This window comes from Clavelina lepadiformis, chromosome 3, assembly GCF_947623445.1.
Source record: "Clavelina lepadiformis chromosome 3, kaClaLepa1.1, whole genome shotgun sequence".
NCBI classification, from domain to species: Eukaryota; Metazoa; Chordata; class Ascidiacea; order Aplousobranchia; family Clavelinidae; genus Clavelina; species Clavelina lepadiformis.
Window position 1 is genome coordinate 1,420,364 of NC_135242.1, and position 17,686 is coordinate 1,438,049.

Sequence of the window (17,686 nt, forward strand, 5' to 3'; positions counted from 1 at the left end):
TGGTGTAACATAGCAAAAAGTGATAAAGGCGATATGATCGCGCCTTCCTGACATTAGAAAGTATCCTACCTGGTAAAACTGCCGTTGCCAAGTAACTGAGATTCACTCTTCAAACAGGGTTTTTATTTGCACTCGGCCAATCTTAAAAGTTGCCGCGTGATCAACCGGGCTCGGTTGTCAATCTAATCCTCTATTTATTCCCATCCAGTTCGTGTATTCACTCAGATCCAATTCCGCCTGCCAAGATGATTAAACCTGCTTTGCGGTAACTGACCAGCATGCTGAAGGAAGGAGGCATTAACTGAATGAGACAAGTTCTAGAATCACTTCCAATTGGTGAGTTTGATTTTTTCTAATTGTTACGCAATAATTAACGAACGGCTTTCATCACGTGAAAATGGAGAAATGGCAATGCTCATAAGATTTATGCAAACGTTTTCGACACACTTGGAGTAAAGTTCTGAAAATCGATAAAACAGTTAACCTGGCGTTTGTGGACAAATCCAGCCTACCGGCGTTCATGCAATTTTTGTTTGTGGCAATGAACACATGACGTAGGAGTGACTTGTAAGAGTTTTCAGCATAACCATTGCCGGATGTAAAACACTTTCATATTCTCAATTATTACCGGTGATCGTAATGATAACAAACGAATGTTTTTGCATGTAAAGATAGAGTTAAAAGATATCTTGTTTGGTTACGTGAAGAAAATGCGCTGCGTATACTAAGCAAACAAATCACAGACTAGTAATATGGTTTAAGTAAATGAAAGATACTATTTACTCGGCCATCTTAATCGGCGTCTTCAATACAATCGCGACGTTGGTTTCAAATTTGAAAGTTTTTGAACAGTATTGCTGGAGTAATGTAATGAGTCATACGCTTATAACAAATTCTTAGCAAGATAGTTTTTGATTGTTAAATGTCGCCATATCTGCATTCAAATATATAGGTAATACAGTACTATTCAAATATCAGAGAAAAAATAAATGGAAACAAACAAAATTACTGTACAGGCAAACCTTAAGCGGCTCAGTACAGTAACAGCTAGATTTTAAAGGCAGTGGCAACCAAAGTGAAACAAAACATAAACAGATATTTGCTTGGAGAAGTGGCGTACCGTTTGTGACTTACAGTATATCATTCTCAAGCATGACGTCAGACAAGAAGATGGAAAATTTCTTTGTATTGACCGTCAGCGTTTACAACGAGTCCCTGAAAATTCCCAGGGTTTCCACTGGATTTTCAGTGTCGCGTTTCAAATCTGACGTGAACTGTCATCTCTTAGTAGCAGGGTTTGACCAGAGCTTTATGAAAACGAAAACGGCGAGTTGACTCTAAATAAAATACCTCTTTATTTATAACAAAGAATAAAACGAACGGGGTTGTAATATTATCAGCAGACCATTACACGCCCGCCACTACGCAACAATGGGAATTGAAAGGGGAGGGATACAATGTACACATCGACACAAACAGGTTTATAAAACAAGAACACATTAAACCATTGAAACGGGCCGACCGAAACAATTAGATAAACAAGTTTAAAAAAACTTAATGGAGTCAGCCCAGCATACAACAGCGCATTGTCCATAAAATAGAAGCTTGGTAAGAAGATAGCGGTTTACTACAATTGCAAAAGTACGATTGTAATTTACAGTCTTTAAAATGGCTTACACATAAACTGTACGAGTATATACAATTATACATCTCACTATAACCTTAAAATACAAAATTTTGACTCCTGCGCGTTGCCACAGCGGCCAGCAGCTTTACCTAGAATAGGTGACAACAGATATTTAACCATCATACATCTCAAAGCAGCAAAAGCGAGTCAAAATGAAATTTTAATTTCAAGTAAATTATTCCTTGTTTGCGTGGTTTCCGTTTAATTGGCCGTTTGACACACGCAAGGCTTCTTGCTTTTCGTGAGTTTTTCCCTGTAAGCCAGGGCTCATTAAGTCGTTATCAAACCCATCTGTGCCCCTACTGCCTTGAAACATGGAATCTGACACAATAGCTCCATTAAATGGGGTCCTTTGGGTCTTTTTTGATCCCCGAAGTGACGGGTAACTCGGTTTGTGAGAACCGTTTACGTCGCTGCCACTTCTGGTCGGTAACGTGGGTTTTCCTGCTTCCAAAATGTCCCCACTACCCATGTGATCCATAAGGACCCCGTTCCCACTATGGAAGGGAGAGGAATTTGGAGCTGAAGGGGAATAACCGTTAGGTACAACTTGTCGACGGGTGTGTGGATGAGGAGTCATCTTCCGCTCAAGACGCCTGGAAAGACAAGAAGTTGTAAGTTTGAATAAGAAATAAATTATCTACTTACTCTAGGTTGTAATAAGCAAAGAAGAAAGTGAAAAGTCGACTAATATGAAGTTTATCAACGTTATATGGAAGTTTCTGTGCAGATGTTGAAAAAAAAGCTCCACCTGTTATCAGTGAGATCACTGATGCTCTTTTTTCCAAGCATCTCGCTCTCCCTCCTCTCTTCCATATCCTCTCCGGGATCCTGCTCCATGAGCACGGAATTCATTGGAGGAGCTGGTGTCGTGTAAGGAGGCCGTCTCTTTGAGAAGGATTGTTTCACCGGAGCTGAATTGGGGAGACTTCTTGATTTTGCGAGGATTGCTTCGAAGCGTTTTCGTCCTCCAGGAAGCCCTCCCATCATATAATGTGGAGGAGGAGTCGGAATGTGTCCAAGTTTGTGAAGAGGAGGTAAGTCTGTGAATGAATGACGATAGAAAGTTCTCCACAACAACAAAGAATCATTTAAACTGTGCGCTATAACTGGTGGTGACATTTCAAAACTACAGCATAAAAGCAGAGAAGAGTTTGGTAGAAACAAAGTGATAGAATAAGTGGAGTTGCTTACCCATCGCTTCATCATTGAAGCCATTTTTTTGACTTTCTAGTTTCATTCTCCGCCGAGCTTCACGAGATGCGTTCCAACTGACCAGAAATTGCCGTTCCAACCGACTGATTTCACGTCCATCCAAAGATTCTGTCAAATTTTGATGATTTTACACTGACAGGTGGTAAAGGCCAAAGCGTAGCCACACAACAAAAGACATGAGAAATTTTGTATTTTTTTGTCATAAACCTTTGCACTTGCGTCAGTCAAGACATGAAAATATATGAAATACCAACCCAATGAGTGTGACATCACAATTATTTTGTCTCTGTATTTTGCTTTATGACAAAGAGGGTTTCCAGTTAAATCCAATTTTGACAACTGCCTCCATGACATTAATGGCATGCGCATATTTTCAAACACAACTATTTCATTGTCACAAGCCTGAAAGCAAAAACAATCGTAAACCAGCTTGCAACTAAGTACTAATAAACACTCAATATTTTATTTAAATTCTGATTATTTATAACACAAACTTATTACATGTGATTTATATCAACTAAAAAGTGAAAGAGCCAAACCTGTAATTGTGACAACTCTGTTAAAGGCTGAAGTTCCTTTAAAGAATCCATATGATTTCCAGATATATTTAAACACTTCAAACATTTCTGTAAAACAGCATGACACAATGCGTATCAAGATAACATGTATTCATAAATTCAATGCAATGTAGACACTATAGCTTAAGCAAAAGTTACGAAATTACAGTTATTAGAATTATATATTACATGCTTTTTAAAATTACCAATAACTACGTTTATCAGTGTTCCCAGCAGTTTTTACAACAGATGTAATAAAATAAACATATAATTAGATAAATACAGCGTGATGAGAAACTAAACACAAATAAAAGGAATGAGATTTACCGCAAGTCTCAATACAGTACGTGGATCAAACAAAAGTTTTTCTCCCGAGGGCAAACGTTGATATTCGACATGAAGTTCTTTTAATAGTTCTAGAGACTCCAGTCCTTCAATTATAGAAAGATCATTGTATCCCAGGTATCTGTTTTCAAAAATAAAATTTAAAACAGTTAATAAAAGAGATAAACAAAAAACTATATTCAAGTAAAAGTTGAAGTTACCCGTTGCAGTTTGCTTACTAAAATACACACAGAAAAACTGTAAATGCACTTACAATTTTGTTAACTTCTGTAAATATTTTAATCCTTCAATTTTTCTGATGTTGTTATTTTGCAAATAAAGATGTGTCAAATTTTGTGCTGTGCCAAGGTTCATTGTCTTATTCAATTTGTTGTCGTACAAGTAAAGTACGGTCAAGTTTCGGCACAATGACAAATTGTCCTAAAACAGTAAAATTTATTAAATTTACAAAGAAACAAACAAAAATTGATTCAACGTAACCTCTTTACCACAGATGTACTTGTTCAAGATTAACTAAATTGGTATTATTATGATAACTCACAATTGCTTCAATGTTTCTTTCTGCCATGTAAAGATGTGTAATCCGCTTTAGGTAATGATTGGTGGGTTCATCTCTTTTGCGCTTTGTGTGGCCATTACAGCGTGCAATATAGTCAGCAGTTAATCGTACCATTTTCTCTTTAAATTAAGCTATACACATAAATTAAGCAACTTGCATTTTTGATATTAGGTCAAGGTAAGTTATGGTCAATTCAAAATCTAAGTTAAAACAAAAGATTTTTGATAGTTTACTTCACAGAGTTTGCATCAAAAATTCTCTCGGATCCAAAGCAATACACAGTAGAACAAGATTAATAAATTGTCAAACGCATCTCTTGTACATGCAGGCAATCTATTACATATCTATCGAAACTGGTTCCCTTGGAAGTGCACTTATGTGAAATTTACAGCCACACTCAACTAAAAAAACTTTTTATTCAAATAACTAACAATAAGCCGGCAGCCCTATAAGACAGTACGATGATATTTACAACTAAAGTGGTCATAAATGGTTACCCTACTACCTACCACAAAAGAAATTATGAGTATAGATACAATGCCAAGATTGTAACCAAAATTATAGTCAAAACATTAGTCATCTACACGAGTGTATATGCAGTAATTTTCACTGCAGGCGTCATAGATTTTCTAGCTAGTTGCAATATAGAGGCCGGGTCTCTCACACTTTTGCACTTCGACTTGAAGGCCTGGGTAAGAAGGAGTGATGATGTAATAGAAAAGAGATTATGGCATAATAATTCCTCTATCCACCATCCTGATATGGAAGTGCAAAAGTAAAACAGACCCATAGAGGCCTACATCTATAATAATTAGTATAGTCTAAGCATTTCAAAAACTTTACCATTAAACTTTGGAAACCCATAAATGCCTTCATATCTATGTAAATAACATGCCTAGCATACAGGTGCACAACTAGGAACAGGTCTAGGTACATGTAAATACAGGTGCACAACCGGGTGACGATTTTCACTTTTTTTTTCGCTATAGGCTAGCCTAGGCTACATTATGTGGGGATAAAAGTTGTCTTTTTATTTCTACAAAAATTCTGGCAACACATGCTGTGAAGTGGGCACCATTTCCTAATCCTAACCTTTACACCATTAAACTTTAACAACCAAAAGCCTAAACGATCTGGGCATTGGCCTAACTCGCATTTGAAATCTTTTCAGTCTTTTATTCTACTGAGAGAGAGAGAATTTATTTTTACCATTTAAAGTAAACTAAAAATTATCATAATATAATTTTAACATAATTGATTGGTGTGAGGCAGTGAAAAGACCTCATAGTCATCTAGGTTAGCTGCCCCAGAAGCTATTGCAAAAAAAAAACAATTAAAATGGATAAAAAACTGAAACTCAACTAATTAAAATAATACCATAAAATAAAAACAGAGGCACACTACAGCACTAACAGCAGAATAAAAAGTTTTTTAACGAAATCAAAAATTAACAATAATATGATGCAAAATAAATTAAAATTGTTGCCTACATTGCAAATATGATTTAATCAATTCGTTAGCTTTGCCACAAATGCCATAGCAATTTAATTTCATAAGTAATTACCTATGAGGTACATTATCAAAAGCTTTCTTAAGGTCAAAAAAACCCATGCACATATAGGCCTATTTATTATTTTCTATTTGTTGGTTTGCATATTCATTGATATCTGTTACTGCTAATACAGTGGAATGAAGCTTTCGAAATCCCAATTGGTTATTATGCAGAATTTCGTTTTTATTAATGAAGTATATAAGTTTACCGTATAAAATTTTTTAAATAATCTATTTAATCGACTTAACAAACGGTAACTTAAATTATTGTAAAACTAAGCAATAGCTAGTAGGCCTACCTAGATGAACTTTATACCAATCATGCTCAATTACTGTAAATGGAGATAAAAATATAGCGAAAATCTTTTCGATTACCTAGTTGCAAAATTTGACAAACACATGACAACGTTGTAATCTATTGTAATCACCACTTCAGACTTCAGCTGGCTGAAGTTCAAAACATGGAGAAAGTTACTTGTGTCACTTAGCAACATAGTTGCCACTAGTAGCACTAAAGCTCAAAATATTTTAATTTCCGGACAGGGTGAATGAAGCAATTCATAAGAAAACAGAAGTTGCGTTAACTCTTTACACTTTGCTGCTTTTCTAACTCGTTTTTGTTTGCAGAGTAATCACTTCAACTCACTATAATGGTTAGCGTTGTACTTTCGCTTTAACACAAACAATGAAGAAATAAACAATACCACTTATACTTTGCTAATGTCCTTTCCTTGGTATTTAGGGTGACGTTTGAATAAAATATATTCTTCAAACTTGTAAATTTCTACAATTCAATTTTGGTTTATTATACACGATTGAAGGCGTAGGATTTGAAACGTCAACTTAATAATAAATTTTATTTTCATTGCACAAAACTTTTATTTAGTTTCGTCAAAATCCACATCTTATTTTTCATGCTTTGCTCACATACTTCCTGATTTCGCTTGTGAGTAGTGGCTGACAACAACCTCTTTAAGTGGGACTGTGAGCTGGCAAAAAATCTCAACCTAAGTTATGAACTTATGACCAAATAACATTTAAGACAAGAATCAAGCATTGTTTTTCTAAAAGGTCTTTATTCATGAAACCTGCCGAAACAGTGCCGCAAAATTTTCATGCATTAACATATTTTAAAAACCAAGAGCACGTTATAGAGGGCTGTGTGTGTTTGATCGTTATTTGAAGTTTGCTGTCAAAATACTGCATTACAAATTTATTGTCAATTGTGTCAGATTCACAAAGAAAAATACAATGGGTATGGATAGCAAAGTTAGAGACAGCATAGGCAATGGGGTGGTAATGTGGAAGAAAACACATTCAGGCGAACTATGGTCCGCATTTTGTTGGCCAGGGCAAAATAATTAATGATGGTTAAAAAAGGAAAAAAAGTTGACAGCAGTATTTATTTGAAAATTAGATGAAAAAAAATTACTACTAAAATCACACAAGATAAGAGAACAGGACAACACAATATCGTGAATCACAATTATCGAGAAACAATTCATTGTTTACAGTAGATTATTACCACAATGGCAGCGTTTCAAAAAACAAAGTGTTGACTTGTAATCAGGTGGGGTATTACACAAAGTTATGTGAACTTTTAACACAAATCACTATCAATTCCGCTGATTTGCTAGAATTCTTCAAAACACTGTTCATATTAGATATACAAAGTGCTTAAATGTAAGTTTATCATCACTATGTACCATGTAATAAGTGAAAGCAACTAATACGCAACTATTTCTCTAAAAAGCATATGGTATGAAGCTAAAGTTAAGCAACATGATATCTGAAAACTGCAACAGAGACATCAAAATTAAACGGTAAAAGTGCTGGAAATTCTGAGGCAGTGGACGCCCGTGACACATTGGAACCTGGTGACAAAAATTAGCACAAACTTTTGGTATAACTTCCTTCATAATATAATAACTTCACATAACTTCCTTCTTCCTTCCCACAATGGAATAAAGTTAAACAGAAGTGACAACAACTACATCACGGTTATAAGTAAAGAACTTACGACTTATAGCAATTTATCATATAACTTACAGCTTGACAATATTACGAGTGGTCATTGTTGACGATTGGTCGTTCCTCTTCTACGACAACTTTTGTGATGTTTATGTTTGGGTTGTTGATTTGTGTGTCTCGTAGCATCTCCATCATTGCCTACGTCATGAAAAACGACAAGAATTAGAAACGATCGAAATAAACCAAAATAAATTGTAAAATTGCGGTAAACTCTTTCTGGTAATAATTATGTTCAGGACACGCTTATTTTTCTACCTGATTATGATCAACGTCCGAACCACCGACCATAACAATCTGCTTTTCCACTCTGGTTTCACTCACACCGCCATGTACCACCTGCAAATATAAAGATACAGTATATAATATATTACATGTTTACAGAATTGTAACAAAATCACAGACGTCTTCTATTACAGTCAAACAGTTTCATAAGAAGTTATACATGCGCCCTGTTGCACAAATTTGCAATGTTTGATGAGAAATATATCACTTCACCTTTGTGATTTCGGTGGTGATGACAGAATGTTCAGTTTCGGACGAAATGATCTGACTGCTGACTAGTTCAGGTTCAAATGAACACTCGTGAGTCTTGATGACAGGGTCGCTTGTCTCATATGTGATGGTCTTCAACTCGGTCTGTACCATCGGCGGCTGCAAGTGCAACAATGTTACAAGACTCGTTTATCTAATACAGGCGTCACCAAACTTTTTTCATAAAAGGTTAGATAAACATGAGAACTGACAATTATGGCCCAAATACCCGATTTGGTCAATAGGCTACATACAATATAATATGCTCATTTGTGGCACAGTAAGGCAGTGAGCCGTAATTTGGTGACCCCTAATCTAAGGCGACAACATAACTGAGAATAGAAGTTCCAGCTTATGTCATAGATAACTCACACTGGTCGTCCCTTCTGGTACTTTCTCCACGTAAGAATCAACAACGACTGCCTCGGTTTTTACAGTAGGCGGCTGCAAAAAGCAAGAATGACAGATGCATTTCATTCCCAGTGAACCATTTATAATTAGTTAGAGATCCCGATACGTTATTGATCTAGCCACATTTTTACTTATCTAATTTGTCAATATAATTATAAATAAAACTAATAATATATCTCTTTATAATCATAACAACAAGAATCCACCTCCTGATAAGCATGAGGGTCATCGGCCGCTTCTTGAGAAGAATCGCTGGAGATGCTGCTGGTGTCACTCCTCACCGTGTGAGCGACCATGACTCCATCCTGTACACTAGTGGTCAGTGAAACTTCATGAACCTGGCGTCGAAAAAGACACGATCATTAACAATATTAGGGATCTGCTGCAAAACGGCAAAACCTAAGATATACGGTCACTCCACAACATCGTTAAATGAAATTGTTAAAACGTTTTTTTTGGTATTGTATCAGGAGGAGGCGTTGAAGTAACCGAGAATTTTGAGCCGAAGCTGAAGTACCGAGCTTTCAATGTATATTATGACCGCGTGTCATTCAAAATTTTATACCTCGTTATCATTGTGTGGGATGACAACATCCTGGACTCTCATGGTCCTTGTTTCCACGGTTGCCATGTTTATGGTGTCCTTCCTTGCCTGCAGGATCTCACTTAAATCTTCGTCATTTTCGATCGGGATTTCCTCATCATGGCTCCCTACAACTTCCTCATCCGACGATGATGATGATGATGATGAGCTTGAAGAATCAACAGGAGGAAGACTTCTTTCATCATCAGAGGATGCGTGGCTGTGATGAGTGCTTTCAGATGAGGAAGAACTGTCATCTTCAACATCCTTGTCAACATCAGGAGGCTTTTACACAACGACAGACAAAAAGTTAAAATTATGCAGCTGATCATGAAGATAAAGATGACAATGTGTATGCAAGACGTTCTTTAACGAAAAAAGTTAAAAAATTATACAAACTTAATTAGTAACCAGATACTAATTTTACATCGTACATTTTTCATTGATGACAGTTGTTAACTGACCACACAATAGAAAAAAATTAAAAGACCACACTAGCTTAAAGAATGAGTCAATGCTACATACACACGGATAAAGTTATCAAAAATATTTAAGAAAATCCAACTTCACTGTGGAGTCACACTCATCACCTTTCCTACTTCTTCCTCGGTCTCTGGAGGAGTTAAAATGTCAGTTTTTCTTGTTTCTTCGTAAGTAACCACAGTTACAGTTTCCGTGGTAACTGTCTCCACTTTCTCGTGAGATGGCTGTAGCGGCTCCTAAAAAATATAGCAATGTACAACTTGTCTAACGGTGTCATATTATGAATTCCATTTAATAGCTTACTACTATAGTAAAACAAATTACTATCAAAATAAACAAAAATTTAGAATGTAATTACAAAAGATATTAGTAACATGCTGGTTTATGTACAAAGTCCATTACGTTCATATTATTTGTTAACTTCTCGTCATTCATACAAAAGAGGTTGCAGTATCATAGGTGAATAGTGACAAGATAGACAGCATGAAGATATAACGACGCAATACCTGTTGTTTCTCTGGTGTTACATGTTCGGTTATCCTTCGAGTAGTCAGTCTCGCATCTAAGGCGTCGAGGGAATCGACACTGGACGCTGGTCTTGGGTGGGGAGATGAAAGAAACTCCACTGTTGAAAGATTTACATGTTGAAGTCGCCAAATATCAACTCCTGAGCAACTTTCTTTTTATGTATCACAACGGCGGGTTAGAGTAGAAGAGAAAAGTCAATAATTTGATCTACACATTAATGCATGCAGTCAGCAGAAGTCTACAACATATCACAAGTTTGGAAACATATCACCCTACTACTAAAGCCATGCATGTATTTCAATGCGTTAAACGCAGTTTATACAACCATGGTTTAAGAAAACATGAATTTTAATCTAATTTTGAAAGACAAAGCATATCAAGCAAGAACCACGAAGTCTGTGCACTGTGCGTATGTGCTCCAGGCATTTCAAAGCAAGCCAACATGTTATGATGGTGGTAAATCTAAGCATCGTCAAGCCAGACATTAATCTAATTAATCACGCGAATATGTGTCGAAAAGATGTCAAGACTGAAAAAAATTATGAACCGCAACAGGTTTTTCAATCAAAATTACACCACATGTTAAACCTGAAGATAAACTACGCAGACTTGAAGCAATGTTATCATCAACAGCTATGATTGCACATTGCAGAAAATCATGAACTAAAAACAACCGTTCATTTCACATCCCAATGCTAAATTCTTTGGTTTACGTGAATATAGGAAGTATCTATAATAACATGATATAAATACAATGCATATATGAGTTTAAATAACAGCCAAAAGCCTCATGCAGAAATTTAAAAAATTTCATGTATAACTACTTCCAACTTCAACAATTTTACAATTGCTGAATAATCAATGCCCGCTCCAAACATTACGCAAACAGCAAAGGAACGATTGTGCACTTTTCTCTAAATGTGCTTTGTTACAAATATAATAAAGTTCTATGACTGCATAATAAAAACAACCACATGCAAAGGACTCACCATGTTCTTCAACTTCATTTGCTAATAAAGTTCAGAAAATTGAAATTTAAGAAGACAAAGAAAAACAAAGCCTTGTGGTTACTACAGGAAAGTTGAACAAAATTTCAACAGACCAATTCATTTTATTCAAGTCAAGTTGTTGTTGTCATTAACTAGTCAATGATTTTACATCAAAAAATGAAAATATGGCCCACCTGATTTAATTTTAATGTGAGAATAATCCACACTAATTATCACAAACTATATATATGAGGACTATCAAGACATTTTACGTTCGTTGCCGCTATCTCTTGCGAGGTGGGTTTATTAGGTGGGGTGGGATTGTACTTAGTCCCACTACTTAGTATTGTGAATACAACTAATGCAAAATGTTTACCACACTACCAGAAGATGAAAAAAATCCAAAAATTTTTAAGTATTGTTGATTAAGCTAGAACCATCCAAGTTACGTTATCTTGAATAGTTAAACAGGTTCTATATTAATGACCTAGCAAAGCCAAATTGTACCTTAGTTAAGCAGATTATAAACCCTTGAACCCTGTTAGTCACAAGACAGCATTGTTTCGTCATTATATATCGTGATAAATAGCTGACAGAGCACTTTAAAAGTAATCACACTAAAGCTCTAATGTAAGTCCTTCAACTATCTAAGGGTATAAGTACATGCGTGTGACGTCATGTGACAACGTAACTAGGGTTAAAACGAAGAGCATGCTACATACAAAGTAGCTTTTAAACTACATGGACAAATTATTATCTTGACTGTACTAACTAAAGATGCTTAGAAAGCATGCTAAGTGGTTATTATACAAAGATGCACGTGAAGAGTTAATTTTGAGATTTTTCACTGTTAAGTGGAAATTTAAAATAAGACTTCATCTAGTTATCACCAGAAAGTGACAGTTTACAGTATATATAACATTGATTAAAGTACAATTACATACTCCAGCGTAAATGGTACCTTTGCAATCTAAATAACGATTACCCCATATCAAGCCTTAACTCAATCCTTGTATTACTAAATTATCTCTATTACATAAACAAAGTACATTGTTGACATCGCTATGTAATCACAATTACAACCCCATCAGGATAACTTACTCTTCATCCTATGAACTTGTTTTTGGTGTTCGGACAATCCCACGCTCCCTTCTTCCTCTTCTTCTTCTTCATCATCGATTAAATCCACTTCATCCAATGACGACGACGAATGATGATTGATTCTTACTTCTTTCCCCACTTCGTTTTCATGAGGAACTTGATCAGCGGTCTGAATGAGGACATGTATAACACCGGTTCATGAATATCAGGTAAACCTTTGGAGCATATCCCAACAACGCCATATAAGTTAAGACACCAACATTGCAACTGACTCACTCGTCATTCAATAAACAACAAACCTCTACTTCAACCACTTCTGTTGTTGTGACAACCATCTCTTCAACCACCTTTGTTTTGTCGGCTTTTTCTGGAAGCTGTAAATACAAATATTATCTCGATAGAAACTCAAGTTTTTACATATGAGCAAACATTAACAGCAACATAGTTACATCTAATTGTTTTGACACAACTAAGCACATTTTCTTTCCTTTTGCAGGTACTTCATATTTTAGAAAGATAACACCAGGTCGAGTAAAACTAGAAGATGTACTTACAGGTGGTGGTTTTTCGGGTGAGGACTCTTCTGTGACAGAAGTCAAGACCTTTCTAACTGTAGGCACCTCTACACTATCTGGAACACACAAGGCATGTGATCGTAAGTATTGGTGTGATCAACAAACTGTATTTTTTGTCTTCACCTGAACGTAGCCTTCGACTTGGAGTCCGAACAATATTGGGGGCTGGTCGTTGTTCGCTCCCGGTGACAGCCGTCCTGGTTTCTTGTTGAGTTCGTCCACTATACCTGAACTTTGACCCTACCCTTATGAGGTGTGAGCGGGGAGGAGGATCAGATCGAATCAGCCTGTGCAATAAGAACACCATTGTGACATAATTGTACAACTATTGTCTTCATACTACTTTGTTTATACCTGAAAAAGGCGTGGTGCTCAACACCAGACTTCCAAACATTCTTTGCGGCCCGATGATTCGGCATTTTAAAACCAATCATGCTTAATTCACTGTCACCCTTAAAAATAAAACATAAGCATTGAAAAGATAAGCATCAATGAATTCAGCCAACTCAAGTAAGCCTTATAAAGTTAATACTTACATCCAACGGCCTGATGGTGATATAAAACTTGCTTCTAATGTATGACAGCTTTATGACACGGGGCCAAGCAAACCTGTTGATTTGAGTGCCATCTCGATAAACCAACACTCCATTCCAACTAATTCCCACCAGCAAGTTAATCCCATCACTGTCCTGTAGAGCATGTATTAAGAATATCACAAGTCGGTTAGCTGTCCAGTCAAACCTTTCCTAACAAACTGAGCTAATACCTGAATAAAAACTATATTATGTGTTCGTTATACATGTAACCACGTTGTATATAGTATATTGTATCATGAATGTTGACTATTGGCCTATTAATATGGTAAAATTATATAATATTATATTATGCTTTCAAATGCTTAACGTTCATCTTTAAATGAGATTCCTTGCAAGTCAGGTTGTAAGCAAAGTCTGGCAAATAAGAACATTTGTCAAACCTGGGAGACATGAAGGTCAACTCCATATAAGGAAAGCTTTTTAGCATTTTCAAGGAAGTTTCTTTCTGCCTGTTCTGGAGTCTGGCCTCTGAGAACGAACAAGATGTTCAAGCCAACAGTTGCCAAAAGCATTTGGTGAATTTCCATAAAAATTTCACAAACCAGTTTGTTATTACAAACCTGTGGGTCTTATGAAGTTCCATAACTCGTTCTTCTAGTTCAGCGGTCTGGTTTGGAGCAAAAGCAAAGTCATGGACATAATTCCCCTTCATTTCGCTTCGATCGTAGTCACCGAGCTCAGATTGCACAACGTATGAACCGAGGAGAGTGTGAGTCACAAAGGAACACGGGAGCCTGTGTAGGCGACAAACTGAAGGCCTCACACAATGCAACCAGTTATAAACTTGCCGAGTAAAAAGTTTACCTTCCGGTGACAATATCTTCACGAAGCTGCAGCACCATGTAGTATCTTGTTATGTCCTCATGGAGCTGCGATGGGTCAGGTGGGTAAAACTTGACGGAGAAGTAAAATGACCATGGGCCGTCTAAACACGAAATTAACACTCGTGCAGATTAGTTATAAATCTGTGTAAGTGATTTTAAAATCCACTATGACTATAACCTCCAATAATGTAACAATACACAACATAAATACAAATAAAATCCAAGAACAGGTTAATGAATATCCATAAATCACTACAAACTTTAAACAAACTAGATACTGAAAAAGTTTTTTAACCCAACACTGAAGACACCAGTCAAATTACTGCAACTTAATTTTGCAAACTCGGTTAAATAAGTGGAAAGAAAAAAAAAAGTTACTGTAAAGAGGAGGAAAATGCAAATCAACGATGAAGGTGGACACGACGCAGACCGTGGCACCAATTAAACTTTCAAACCCACATAAAATTATATATGCATAGTGCATACACATGCTATAAAGGAAAGCGGTAGGCACTCATTCCATGATGAGTGATTCTACAGATTCAGTTTGAGCAATCGAGTGCGATACAGAAACGATTCAAATCCTTTCCAGTGAAAAACAGTTTATAATTTAGGCTCGGCTTGATTGTTTAGTTAATTTCTAATGCATAATTAGGAGAATTGTACAAAGTTGTGCATTAAGCAAAGTTAAGTTAACAAGATTGAGCCGCTGTATTTCTTCTTACTTTTCATTTGTTTCTTTATGGACTTGTTTGGCTCGAGCCAATATTTTTGATCTGATAAATCCTTGAAATAAAGTCCAAAATAATCACGTTCGATGATGTTGAGAAGATCATAAATTTGCTTGAGAAGAATGGAACCATTTCCTTGTTTCTACATAAAATATAAAAAAATCTACAGCTATAGTTTTATATAAGTTATATAAACTTAAAAAACATCCCACACAATATGAACTTGCAGCAAAAACACAGCATATATTACATATTTGAATTTTGCTGATTCTTATCATTAACAGTTCTCATAAATAGTTCAGACGTAGCTTAGCAGGGAAGCTAAACACAGAGTGAACAACGAAAAACTAACCGGAACATCACAACGAAATTCTTGACCATTTAACAAATAAACTTGACAGGTTTTTTGTTTTTTGTTGGACACGCTTTTCTTAGTGTCGTTGGTAGATGTAATGTGACCTGTTTTCTCCATGTTTTGACTGTTTATTGTTCAGTTACCCAGATAATATCAGCCAATCAACAACAAATACCTAAATCACACAGGCAATTAAGAAATATCTACGTGTAAATTAAAAATAGCAATAAATAAGGATTAGTGTTAAACTCCGAACACTTCGATTAAACTCAGCAACTGGAATGCCATTAAACAAATTATTATTACACTGCTCGATAAAGTTAGGCTATTTGTTTAATGCAGTATAGGCCTATGTATAAGCTACTAGTGCAATAGTAGCTACCGATATGGGCTAGCCTAAGCCCTTATTTTTGAAGTTAGATTAACCTTAATAAGCGCGCATAACTATCTATCCAAGTAGGCTCATATGGTAGCTCAAAGGCCAATGAAACTAGCCTACTCTAGCCTATGCAATACGCGCTTCTACAAACCCAGCATACACGAGCATACAGTAGGATTAGAAGCACAAAGTAGGTGAGTTCTAGCATTCTCGCATTCACTTTAGTTTGCCGATCTTGAAAAATGCTTTGCACAAGACATAGAGTGGTAACTTAATCATAGAAACAAAAAAATCGGCAGAAGAACTTGAAAAGACATATACAGTACTGTAGAATAAAGTTTTTTGAGTCATGATTTTCAAAAACAGAGGAGCCACATTGTGTGGCGCTCAGCCGCGTACGCTCTGTATCCACTCAAGTTTTTTTGTGAAACATGGCGCGTAAAATTGTGGTTCAGAAACAACAGCCACTGTTGTAAAATTGGACTAAACTACTGAGCGATGACAGTTTGTAAAATAAAACATTTGGTAGATAAGAACCGACAAAACTTCTACCGCCTTAAAAAACAGTTGGCCTAATTTACGCATTATCATAGATTTATAATCAAAATCAATAGACCTTTTGCAACCATGCAGACTTCATTTTTGTTAGCTTTTTCAGTTTTGAGAAACAGTAAATCTTTAAAGCTTGCAAATACTTTAAATAGCCTAGATATCATAGGTAGTTTCTTCACAAAATTGTAATGTCAGGAAAAAGTTGACTTTTCGTCGACAGGTCTAGATTCGACTATGGCAAAATAATCGCATGGTTAATTTTTATTGTAATCGACAAACTACTCTTCCAGTACAGCCCGACTTTTACATGGTTAACCACTCATCATCTGTCCAAAGTTTATCGCAATGCATAGGCCTACATGTGCCCGTAACTTACATTTTTGTTCAAAAATACTGATGCAGATCTAAAGTCTAACGGAAACAGGGTCTGTAAAAAATTACGTTTTATTTTTGAAAGACCTGAAGACCAGGGGATCTGAGGTTCATTTGTCATCAAAATTTCGGGAACGCATTTTTCTCGCAAACGCACAACGGAATGGACAAATTTCACAAGATACTTTTGAACTATTCAACAAAATGCTTTGGCAGCTGTTTTAGCGTGGTAGGTCACTGAGTTGACAAGGTTTTTTGGTTCTAAAATTTATAGCGTGGTTGAAAGGACTAGATAAGCAATGGTCTTAAAACGTGCTTAAAAGCTTAAAACCTTCAAGAAGTACGTATTTGATTTTTTATGACGTAAATTTATATAACTCAATGAACCAGAAAACTGTTCTAAGCTTACCAAGATCACAAAATTTTGTATTTCAAGGTTAAGTTAAGTTAAAACTTGTTGAAAGATAATTCACAAAACTAAGTGAACGATATACAGTTGTTTCATTTCAACTTTTAATAAAATCCGTTTCGGGTTGAATTCAGGAAGTCAGAATTAAAAAAACACAACTGCAAAGGTTAAAAGGATAAGACTTCTACACTTCCATAATATTAACACATTTACTCATTTGAGCTATAGCATATTGCCTCAAACAGTATGAAGCGTACAATACACCGTTGATTTTATTGAGAAGCCTGTGGCTTTTCCTACTTTTCTTCTTGTGGTTCAAAAA

The 17,686-nt window shown here is 35.9% G+C and overlaps 2 protein-coding genes across 3 annotated transcripts; both read right to left on the reverse strand.

Moving 5' to 3' along the window:
- Positions 1 to 1,336: 1,336 nt before the first annotated feature.
- On the reverse strand, positions 1,337 to 4,583 carry LOC143450629 (protein phosphatase 1 regulatory subunit 42-like). Its single transcript, XM_076951254.1, has 8 exons — positions 4,346 to 4,583; positions 4,058 to 4,224; positions 3,787 to 3,925; positions 3,442 to 3,528; positions 3,157 to 3,304; positions 2,882 to 3,010; positions 2,439 to 2,730; positions 1,337 to 2,283 (listed from the first exon to the last, which is right to left on the reverse strand). Exons 1-8 carry the CDS (start codon positions 4,475 to 4,477, stop codon positions 1,863 to 1,865), a joined length of 1,515 nt encoding a protein of 504 aa, XP_076807369.1. The 5' UTR covers positions 4,478 to 4,583; the 3' UTR covers positions 1,337 to 1,862.
- Positions 4,584 to 6,970: 2,387 nt separating this feature from the next.
- LOC143448978 (band 4.1-like protein 2) lies at positions 6,971 to 15,851 on the reverse strand. Of its 2 annotated transcripts, XM_076948968.1 has the most exons (21): positions 15,650 to 15,851; positions 15,292 to 15,439; positions 14,547 to 14,667; positions 14,303 to 14,476; positions 14,123 to 14,210; positions 13,683 to 13,835; positions 13,501 to 13,598; positions 13,270 to 13,433; positions 13,126 to 13,202; positions 12,871 to 12,945; positions 12,572 to 12,740; positions 11,471 to 11,491; positions 10,460 to 10,578; positions 10,061 to 10,189; positions 9,453 to 9,755; positions 9,094 to 9,225; positions 8,849 to 8,920; positions 8,441 to 8,596; positions 8,201 to 8,281; positions 7,964 to 8,083; positions 6,971 to 7,788 (listed from the first exon to the last, which is right to left on the reverse strand). In XM_076948968.1, exons 1-20 carry the CDS (start codon positions 15,767 to 15,769, stop codon positions 7,976 to 7,978), a joined length of 2,508 nt encoding a protein of 835 aa, XP_076805083.1. In that variant the 5' UTR covers positions 15,770 to 15,851; the 3' UTR covers positions 6,971 to 7,788; positions 7,964 to 7,975. The 2 variants fall into 2 exon arrangements, with proteins under 2 accessions (XP_076805083.1, XP_076805084.1); XM_076948969.1 differs by lacking the exon at positions 11,471 to 11,491.
- Between the last annotated feature and the right edge of the window lie 1,835 nt (positions 15,852 to 17,686).